General features: G+C 42.8%; 1 protein-coding gene across 10 annotated transcripts in view; it reads right to left on the reverse strand.

The window, feature by feature from the left end:
* The window catches only part of dysf (dysferlin, limb girdle muscular dystrophy 2B (autosomal recessive)), a 148,192-nt gene extending 138,039 nt beyond the window's left edge, over window positions 1–10,153 (reverse strand). For 9 of the 10 annotated variants that reach the window (XM_083789304.1, XM_083789307.1, XM_083789312.1 and 6 more), the window contains exon 1: window positions 9,758–10,153. In XM_083789304.1, the coding sequence (XP_083645430.1) occupies window positions 9,758–9,845 (88 nt within the window). In that variant the 5' untranslated portion in view covers window positions 9,846–10,153. Of the gene's footprint in view, window positions 1–917; window positions 1,023–9,757 lie in introns of those variants that run through there. The other variant, XM_083789305.1, reaches the window with a different exon arrangement.
* Window positions 10,154–11,723: the final 1,570 nt, after the last annotated feature.

The following is an 11,723-nucleotide window of genomic DNA, read 5'->3' on the forward strand; positions in this document are numbered from 1 at the left end:
GGCATGCTAAAAACTGGAGGACAAGTGGATTATTCCAACACATGGAATTAAACACCCAACTTAACCCTAATTGCTACAAACAACAGCAAGGGTCAGGCAGCCATTTTTATATATAATCACAGTCGTCCAAGGCTGTGCCTCTTACTATGTCTCATACATCTCTAGTATAGAATACGCATATCATCATAAAACCTAATAAAGGAAAGCATGAGTAAATAATGTAATATGAATTACAATTACAATTGTAGGCTACAATTACAATTAATATGAATTAAGACGAATTCTGACAAATTATTCTGGGGAAGAAACGTTGTGTATGCGTATCAAACACTCACGGTTGATTTGTTGTCTTTGATAAGCAAGTCACCTCGATCTGATCATGCACCTGGTAGATAAGGAGGTGGTTGGTTGGCCAACTCTGACATTCACTATACAATGAATGAATGAATGAATTAGTTAATTGTTTGTTCATTCATTCATTCATTCATTCATCACCATTACAGCCACAGCAACTAAAATGACAAAATTAAATGATTCCTTTTCCATTCCCTTTGTTTCCTCAAAGACAACCTTCACCATGCATGTTTCCATGTTTTGACCACTGAGACCAACTACCTTTCAAATGATCACACTACATGGTTTAAAACCCATTTTGGGCGGGAACCCCTTTTGGTGTTGGCATCATGTCATGCTTTAGCTATTGAAAAATAGCAGATCTACAAGCTCATAGCGCAGCCACCGAGTGGCGCGCTACGAGCTTGTAGGTCTGCTATTTTTGAAAAATCGAAGAATGACTGACATAGAAACATGGCTTTTTCAGAAAACTGTCAGGATGTAGAAGACATTTTTAGAATCTGATCTCAGGTCAGAATGGGTTAACTGGAGGTTAACGTTTGCCACCTTTGCACGCCCCTTACCTCTGAAGGTGACACCGGCCTGGGGGTTGGAGTGGCTCAGGCTGTTGGCTCGCTGGAGAACACAGCGCAGCATGGCTGCTATCAATCAATCAATCAATCAATCAATCAACCGGTGGTCCTACGACTGAAAGATCTCCCTCAGGCTCCCACCTCCCCGGGCGGGAGGATGCCTAGTATTTAGGTGCAGATGTAATGTTTCAAAGAAGGTCCTCAAATGCACAGACAATCACCTCAGGTGGTCAGAGATCGCCACAAGTGGTGCGAGAACACCGACACCTCCAAATAAACTGTGAAACAGTTAGATGGCTGTGTGTGGTGATGAACGTTCCAGTTGAGTGGGAAGAGGTTTGTTCCACAAATTAGATATCCATTGGACAAAGGGAAGAAAAGTGAGACTTATACTTCCCGACTGTCTGTTGTTAAGTCTGTGAAATTAAAACAAATAGACAGTCCTCGGTTGGCAAAAACTTTTGCAGTGTGGTCTGCATCCTAGACATCCTGAGTCATGGTTTCAGGTCCAAGACAATCTGAATAGACGTCTTCCAATCCGAAACGTGAAATCTCGACTTTTTCCATGACTGTCTCTCATGCTCTGTCCCAAATGTAAAGTCCTCAACACCGCTAAATAAAAATCTTTGGTCCCCAGACAGTGTCTTTTACTGACCGGCTGCCTCCTTCCGCACTTCCCACTCTACAGGGTTGGGGGGAGTGGGACAAGGGAGCATGCCACAGGAACACACACGCACGCACGTACTCACGCACGCACACCGTCACACACCATCACACACACACGCACGCACACGGGCACGCACGTGCGCACACACACACACACACACACGCACACGCACACACACAGTCCATTGTCACACCCCTCACATCCAGAGGAAATTTCAACATTTCCTGGTCTTCATCCCCCCCCCCCCCCCCCTCTCTCTCTCTATCTCTCTCTCTCTCTCTCTCTTTCTCCATGTACCCTCCCCTCCTCCCTGTCTTCCTAGCTCTGTTCTGCCAGTGTGGCTAAAGGGGATGTAGGTGATGTGTTAGTGAGAGTGTTAAGTATCTCTATATTCTGGTAGTATTCATTGCCATAGAAGAGCGTTTGTTCAGTAACAGGGGACTCCCCGTCTCTCCAGATTTTTAGTAAACAGAAAATACATTTTGAAGTTGGGATACCAATTTCATCCAATCAGGAACGATAACTCATACGGGATACAGCGTGAACAAGTGAAATGGGAAGCGATGACACAAATAAATGAACAGACAAAAATAGAACTAGAACAAAATGGAAACTTTTTAGAATGTAAAATGGTAAATGGTGCATTTATATAGTGCCTTTATCCAAGGCGCTTTACAGAGATTGTGCATTACATTCACACACCGATGCCAGAGGAAACCATGCAAGGCACCAACCTGCACATCGGGAGCAATTAGGGGTTCAGAGTCTTGCTCAAGGACACTTCAACACTAACTCTGGGGGAGCCTGGGTTTGAACTTAGAACCTTGCGGTTTAGAACCTTGCGGTTTCCATCCGGTCACTCTACCCCTGAGCCACTGACACTCATGGAAGCTGATGAATGGGCACTAGCTCTCTCCTAATTAAATTGTATTTTCTAAAGAGCTTGAGAGATGGGCAGACCACTCTATTTAACAAAACAAACACTGTGTCTAGCAATGGTTAATGTCAGAGCGGTATCTTTTAAACGAGAGAGAGAGAGAGAGAGAGATTTTGAGTGCGTGTATTAGGTTCTAACTTCTTATAGAAACAATAGTGGACCGTATTCCCCCATCTGAGTCACAGAGGTAAACTATAATGTCACACTTGCTCTCTCTCTCTCTCTCTCTCTCTCTCTCCATTTAATCTCAGACAATCCCAGTGTGCAGCCACATTGGGAACAAGAAGACCACCCCCAAACAAACACAAACAAATAAAACAAACAATCGATCTCTGTCTTCACTGAGATGCATTTTTCTGATGGTTGGTCTGACTTCGGGGATGTTAATGTTGCCATAGTAACAGAGGACATTGAATGGAAAGGGATGACTCAGCCGTTTTCCAGAGAGCAATGAGACATGACACAGCATTCTCTCGTAGGGCCACAGCACAACATTACAGGACTCATAAAAAACACCAAATACCACTGTATAGGACTTATACAAACTACAAAGACCATGAGATAGAATTCATAGACTAGGACTCTTACAAACTAGAGGGTATGTGTGTGGCATCATCATCATACCCGGAAGTAATGCGGAAATGCCTACTGAGTGGCAAAAAAACGACTTTCTGGCCTTGACAGCCCATACATCCGAACAGAAAAGTCCTATTAAACAACGTTAAACACACTTTGTCACTCGATTTTCCATTCACTTAATGCATGTGCATACCCTATATTCTGATAATGATTCATTGCTAGTGTTTACAGTATCTGTCTCCCCATCTCTCCAGCTCTTTAAAATGATCCCTGGCTAATAAGCCAAATATGCATTGATACATTAGATAATTAGTAGTGATAGACTTCGATAGCTTCGATATTCATGATTTTAATTGATATCGGTATCGGTGCTAAAAACAAATAATCGGAAAGAAACGACCGATTATTATATTTCTCATGAAATATACCAAACCAAACATGGTGAAACAACCACTTTCATTGAAAATCCGGTTTTGATAAAACTAGAACGGTGCCCGTAGGGCCTCTACAGCCCATTGGGCACTGACCTACTTCGTACGATGCAAGTTGTAAATGAATGCCCCACCCAGATATTTTGTCTGTCTCCCTTTTATGCCCATATATGGAGTTCTTTGTAAGGCATGCCCAAATAGGGAGTATATGCAGCCAGCTTGTGGAGTTCTGTCTTGTGTCAGGTCCAAATATGGAGTGCTGTGAGGTCAGAACAGGCCAGCTCCATATATGGACGCTGGGCATGGGCCCGGTCCAGAGCCCGGGCAGAGGCCTTTTTGGCGCGGTTCTGGACAATTACACACACACACTTGGTGCATTCATAGATAGATCGATAGATAGATATTGAAAATTATATATACTAGTCCTTACCCGTTCTGAATATATGAACAGCAAATGATGTTCAGTGTGGGTAATGTGTTAAATGCTGCAGTACAATCATAAGTATACCATTGATACAATTGGTATTGTGGCTGCTTTGGAGAGGTTATCCTTTAAGATGAATAATCAGTTGGATAAATATGATTTGAAGTGGAACGTGTTCCTCAGTCATGTTGCAGGTCCTTTGGTGTGATCCATGGTCAGGCAATGCCCTTTTGCTTGTTTATTGTATTAATATACATAGTCCTTACCCGTTGTATGGACTATTGCCCCCCATAAATATATTTAATTGCTCTTCATTTTAACTTGTATAATATATTTGTGTCTTTTTTGTGTGAATAGAAACAGCACTATAACATGAAAATATTTGTATAAATGCATGGTAGGGAAATGTTTTCATGGCAAGGACTGTAAAATGTACACTTATTAGCCCACAGACCCCCATTTGAAAAGTATGAAAGACCCCAGTTTGACATGCAGCACAGAAAGTATGGGCTGTCGCACAGGTATTCCCAAATGTACAGTGTGGGTAATGTGATGTAATACAGCGACGTAGAGTATGTGGGGGCCACGGGGCCATGGCCCCCATGAAGAATCCTAGGGCCCCTTTCGGCCCCCATGAAGATTTTCGTGGACATTTTACATTTACATTACATATTTTCTGGGAATTCCGAACATTTTGGACCTCTCCGCCGGCAATCTGAGAATCCCATCGTCAAATATTCGGGAAAACAGCGCCTCCCCTGTTGTTCCTCAGGCAACAGTCTGTCTTGAGAGACACCGGCCGTCCAAGAGGTGTTAAAAAGTGCTAATCTGTTTCTTTTGTAGTTGTTCTTGAGGCGTGACATAAAGGGCGCGTTCGGAAATACCACACCGGAGCACACTCGCCTATTAGTTTGCATTGCACAGTGGGCTCAGTGCGCTATTTCCGAACGCGCCCAACACTGATCAAGAATTCACCAAAGAGACCTAACCACAGACTAGTGAGACTACACACTGACTCGAGAAAAGACCCATATCGTCCAAAATAGGCTGATCAGTCGCTGTCTGTGTATAGGCTAATTCAATGGTAAAAGTATGCTAAATAACTCATTTTTAGACCATTTGGGAAATAAATAAATAAATAAATAAATCCCTCTCTCTCTCCCTCTCTCTCTCTCTCTCATAATAAAAAATAATATATTCCTGAAAGTCCTCACCTTGGCTTGGACATTGGCCTATAGAAGCTGCTTTAAAAGTACCAGCGAAAACAACTTATTTTTTTCCGCGCTGCGGCGGGAGGGGGGGGGGGGGGTGCGGGGAGGCGGGGCTGCGGGGGGGGGGGGGGACGGGCCCCCATGAGGATTGATCAAACTCTTCGGCTCTGATGTAATATATCATATTATTGATATATGTATTTTGAGGAAGAATTGCTTTAATATAGACTTGTTCACTGGAAATGGAAAAACAGTACATCATAGTCATACATAGAACTGAAAGTCTCAAACAGTCATTGTCATGTTAGTAGTGTAGTAATTGCATTTATGGGGAGATGAGTTGTTCAGTACCCCCCTGGTGGCCGCGGGGGGTACTGCGCCCTGGGTTGGATTATAATTTCATATAAATGGGTGATGTAAAAACAATATCTGTACAGTAAATACGACAGTTGCGTCGGTAAAAAGTAGCCTAGCTGGATTGTGGGAGCGTGCAGATTTATTTTGGCATGGAGAGATGTGTGCTAATAGTGTGGCTCGGTCGGAGATAGACCACGGACAAATAAACGGGTTTCTATTCACTAATAAATTCATTATTAATCTTATTGGAAAAATGGCTTCGTTAAGACCTCCATATTATTATGGTCAATGCCTGTGTGAAAAGTGGGAGCGATTGGTGCAGGCAATGAGGAGATAAGTGTTTGTTTCTGACAGACAGACAGACAGACAGACAGACAGACAGACAGACAGACAGACAGACAGACAGACAGACAGACAGACAGACATTCGCTCGTTTATAGTATGATATGCTGCTACAGTACATGTTTGCACTGTAGAAAAAAAAAGCTGCAATTGATGGAGGGGGGGGAAGTGTTACTGAAACGATGTTGGTGCTTCTTGCACCAACAAAAAATATTTAATTATACATTATTTTTTTGTTAGGACATAGGCCTACCAATAACATTCCAATGGGCTTGACTTGACCACACATGGACAAATGACATAATTTGTTATATTAACACAGCATTTCATAAGCACGCACGCACACACACACACACACACACACAGTCTCACACACACACACACACACACACACACACACACAGACGACACGATCAATGCATATTTGGAAGCACTTTTTAAATTAAAGTGTTGTGTAGAAAGGATTGTGCACGTGAGCCCGCTTCGGCTCACCATGCATGCATATTTGTTATGTCACACAAACGGTATGCTTCAATACTGTAAACAGGCATCCTTTTGTAAGGCAATAAATAAAAAGCCAGGTCATGAGTTCAGATGATGTCAGTGTCACAGCTAATTCACATGGTGAAGTTAGGTTCAGCAAGCATTCCATTTGTAAAGAAAAAAACAGAGATAGTGTGTGTGTGTGTGTGTGTGTGTGTGTGTGTGTGTGTGTGTGTGTGTGTGTGTGTGCGTGTCTTCTTAAAGACTTAATTAATTCGTCTTCACACCTTCATGTTGTAGCCTACTTTACATACGTGAGGGAGAGGCACGCATGGAATCATCTTCGTGTTTAAGGACATGACTGCATGTAGAAATTGTCCACTGGAAGCATGTGTGTCTTACTCGTTCACTCACTGTAGTATTCCTCAAACTCAAAGCCAAAACATTGTTTTCTTATACTAAAATAATTTGTCCCTGACGGGTCACGGACTCACGGTGGTTAAAAAAAATGTTCCTGACGGACCGACGGTTTACTTCTCAAAAACACAAAAAGAAAGTTCCGGTTTAGGTAAAGATGCATGGTATTAAGAAAATGATGTGCTTCTAAACTCCAAACTGACCGACTGCCTGCTCTCTGTCACTGAACGTGAACAAAGCAGCTGTCTAATCATCAATAAGCTACACCTGATAGGCCTAAGTGATAGGCTCCACCTATTTTTAATCAACACTAATAAGGTACAAAATGTTCTCTCAAAGCAATCCTCTAAAGGCAATAGGCCTACTGATAGGCCTACATATAATGAATTAAACGATGCAGTTGGCAACTTCTTCAAACATTTACCGGTATGTTTTATACCATTTCACTCAATACTTATTATGAATTATGAGATAATTACGCTGTGATTGGCCAGTGCACTTGTGCAAGGACGCGCTGTTTATTGTTTATTATGGATCCCCATTAGTCATCACTACAGTGAAGACTACTCTTCCTGGTGTCCAAAAACTCATACAATCAAATTAAAACCTAATACAATGTAATTCTGTCATTATATAGTTAAAAACAAAACAAAAATAATTGAAGCTTTCAGTCTTCATGCATTCTAGAAAATATATTACATTGATTGGTGTGACTGTGGCTGTGATTGGCCAGTAGCCACTTTGAGTGGCAGTTCGCGGTAAACGCTCTCGCCAGAACATGATTCACTATTCTGTCCATATCGGGTCGCAACACAAACGTGGCTGAGTCGGCTAAGCGAACTTCGCAACTTTCCACACGGCAACTCGCTTTAGCGCGCTCGGTGGTGTCTCTCGTGGCTCAAGTTCGCTTGAGATGGCGCCCCTCCGTCACGGTCTAAAGGTCCTTTCAGATGCATGGGCAGCGAGTGACGCAGACGTCACCTGGATCAACGACAGGTCTGCTACATGTCTGCTCATGAGGTACGTGACAACGCAAACGTAAATAAAATGCCCAACACAATCCAGGTCTATAGGCAGTCGTGGGCGTGTGCACGAAACGAGCACACACGTGACAATTTCACACCCAAATATGCTTGCGTTGTCTCCCCTCAACTTCTCTGAAGAAAACGCAGGGGGGGCATGACAATTTACTCAAACGCGAATAGGATTCCATGCTCATGAGGGACAGAGATACGGGGATATAGGGCTATATATCTTGCACCACCCCTTAACCCTTATCCCTAAAATAATTTGCCATGTTTTACTATTTTGAAAAACCTTCCTACTAATTTTTTTTATCCCACAATTTTGCAACCTAAGCTTTTTTTTTATTCTGTTTTTATTAGGCATTTTGTATAATTAACTTCGGAATATCATTGACAGATAATGATTAATTAAAGGTATATTCAGTGATTTCACTCAAAAAACCTTAGGTTTCGTTTTTGGCTGGGACCTAAGCCTTTCATCCAATCAGGATAGAGAGCCAAAAACGAAACCTAAGGTTTTTTGACCCCCAGGGGTTAACTGAGGACAGGGAGGAACTCCTTATATGGTCAGCACACTCTATAGTAGAGAGGATTATCACAACAAAACAAAAAAATAAGTGATATTTGAATTAAGTGAAATCACTGAATATACCTTTAATTAATCATTATCTGTCAATGATATTCCGAAGTTAATTATACAAAATGATAATAGTGACAGGTAGTGTAAATGTTCCAAATACAATACATAATAAAAAGGTATATAAATGTGATAAACGTTAAACAGTGACAAATGTGAACAGACAAACAAAACAAAGACAACAGGACAGACACTCTTGCTCTCAAACTCTCACAACTGTTCAACAAGTTGTTGTAAATCAATGAATTACAGACATTTTCTTTTTAAATGAGAAAAAATAAAATAAAGAAAAAACTCAGTTCCTTTTTTTTTTCTTTTTGATGATGTTATCTATTGTGTAGGAGGGGTTAGCGTCCTGCAGCCCAAACCTGGGCGCTACACTTCCTCTGCCGACCTAAATAGCCTATACCGGTACTTCAAATAGCCGATCTACAAGCTTACTTCGTGTCAATGTAGATTGGCTAGTTGAACTAATTTAAAATGTTTTCCAAAATAAGTTTACTGAATAGGCCGGGGCGCAATATAGGGCCCACAGACTAGAGAGAGAGAGAGAGAGAGAGAGAGAGAGAGAGAGAGGGAGGGAGGGAGGGTCCGAGGGAGCTATAGGGAGGGAGAGATAGATCACCGATAGAGAGAGACACAGAGGCCCAGGGGATAAACTTTGCTGACAGAGCGGTAGTGGTAACTATAAACACAGCCATGCTTTACTGGACACACACACAGGCCAGGGCCAGGGTACAGTGTACCCCCCACACACACACACACCCACACACACACACCCACACACACACACACACACAGAGAGAGAGAGAGACCCCCGGTTTGGGAACCACTGGTCTACCTCACACAGCCTCTCCTCCGTCCCTGCATCACTTATCTAATGTGTGTCTCTGCTCATCTCCTATATTTCTCATCCTGTCTCCTATTAGTACTCTCTCTCTCTCTCTCTCTCTCTCTCTCTCTCTCTGCCCCACCCCGAACAAACTGGTATAGCAATGAAAGATGACTAGCGCAGACCTTCCAATAATAACCTCAGCTGTTTTAAAGGAGCAGAGAGAGAGAGAGAGAGAGAGAGTGACAGAGAGCCAGACAGCATAAGTATAGCTTGTTTTTGCTGTCTAAATAATATTGTTTCTGTGTCACAATGCCATGTGATACCATCATTCCTAACCACATAACATGCATATCATTTTAATGAAGCATACATTGTGATGTTGTCTTTGAAGACCTTTTGTTGAATTCATAAAAACAGTTGTCCACACTCCACACAGAGGCTTATTAGCTCAGACCTGGACACAAACACATCCTCCTCCCTCCTTACCATCATAGGTGACGGTGCAGTAGGCATCGCTGACGTCATCGTCGGGGGTTGTAAGATGCTCCGCGCACAGGATAAACACACGCAGCATGGCTCACATGCAGGCTCATGCACGCATGAATGGAACACACACACACACCCAGGTCCCAGAGACTCAAAGAGCTCCGTCAACTCCAGCAAAGCAACAATAGGTCCATATATGGGTATATAAATCCTTAGAGCGAGGGATGCGGTGAGGTATCCATAGAGAATAGAATGAGGGAGAGAGAGAGAGAGAGAGAGAGAGAGAGAGAGAGAGAAAGTGAATATAAAGAGAGAGAAAGTGGCGAGGAATATAGTGTGTGAGAGGAGTCTGGTAATGTTGCTGCTCTCAGCTGTCTCGCCTCTCGCCCTCTCAGACACACACGCACACACTCACACACAAACACACACACAGACGGGCTATAGCTAGTGGATGGGCTGACTCATGCACACATACACACTGTCCCTTCAATCACAGGCTTAAAGGGCCAGTGGGACATTGCAACGCACGCACGCACGCACGCACGCACGCACGCACACACACACACACACACACACACACACACACACACACACACACACACACACACACACACACACACACACACACACACACACACACACACACACACACACACACACACACACACACACACACTGCCCTTTCTTTTGGGGTCAGGTCATGCAGCCACACAATTAGCAATCCAAACTTTGCCAACTTAAACTAACACGCTTTGGGGGATCCATCTGCATGCGCACACACACACACACACACACACACACACACACACACACACACGTGCATGTGGTGCTGGGGCCTGGATGATGCGGGTCGTCAGACCTTCATCAGGCATGCTGAAGGTCTGACGACCGAAACGTTGCTCAATAAATCTAAGACAGTGTGCGGGATTCTTTTTTCTCTACTTCTCAGTTCCAGTTATCCGACGAACCTGTCCATTGTAGGTGTGCAGAAGGACTTTTTCTTATGGAGAAAAGAGTGAATTAGTGAGAAATAACAATAAAGCCCAAACCACGCCATGCAGTCGCAACTCCTTGCAACAGTTCCTTGCAACAGTTCCTTGCAACAGTTCCTGGATTCAGAATCTGTTGGTACAAATGATTAAGAGTTTCCTATATGTCATTCCACTGTGTCATAACATCGTTCTAAATTAAACCTCTGCATGTGGTATGTCTGGGGATAAAGCTATGAAAGATATTCCATTAAATGATATTGCTTTGCTATACACAGTGTTGGGGATTTTTCAAACCTGGAAAACATACCTACGTTATACTATATACCTTTCAAGCCAGGAACGTCTCTGTGTCATTTTGGTTTTTGGATGTTTTTCAGAAATCTCAGCCTCAGGTCCAAGATAAATTTAAGCTCTAGTCGAGAAACTTAGGGAGAGATAATGATGATCTCGCGCTACTTCGTCTAAAAGCACTACAGATGTAGCCAAGGGCAATAGGGGCATATATTCGGCCGTAGCTACCTCCCCAAATGTGCCCAAATGTGATGACCTCATCACATTTGTGATGACGGTTATGGCTGTTTTTAGCCCAAGGAGTGTTTTTCGTGCAAAACTAATCGAATAGATTCATGAAAACCCCCTCGTTTGACACGTCACATGCTAAAACACAATGAAATTTAGAAACCTTTGCCTTATAGGTTGGTAATGGTATATGGATTTGGCCGCTGTGGCGACCCCAAAGGTCGCCGGCTCGTGCGCCATAGCTACAGTAAATCATTAGAGCATGCCCTGGTAACCTACACAAGTTAGGTTACTTAGTAAAGCTAGTAGCTACTAATGTGGGGATTTAAATAAAACATAGGTCTTTAACTGTGTAAAAGCTGGAGAATTATCTTTGATGTGATGTCATCCTCCTTGCAATTAAGGATTGCTTGATTACTTGAAAGCTACATTCTATATTCAGTGGAATTTATTTT

This window comes from Protomyctophum parallelum, assembly GCF_964188405.1.
Source record: "Protomyctophum parallelum genome assembly, chromosome: 18".
Taxonomy (NCBI): Eukaryota; Metazoa; Chordata; class Actinopteri; order Myctophiformes; family Myctophidae; genus Protomyctophum; species Protomyctophum parallelum.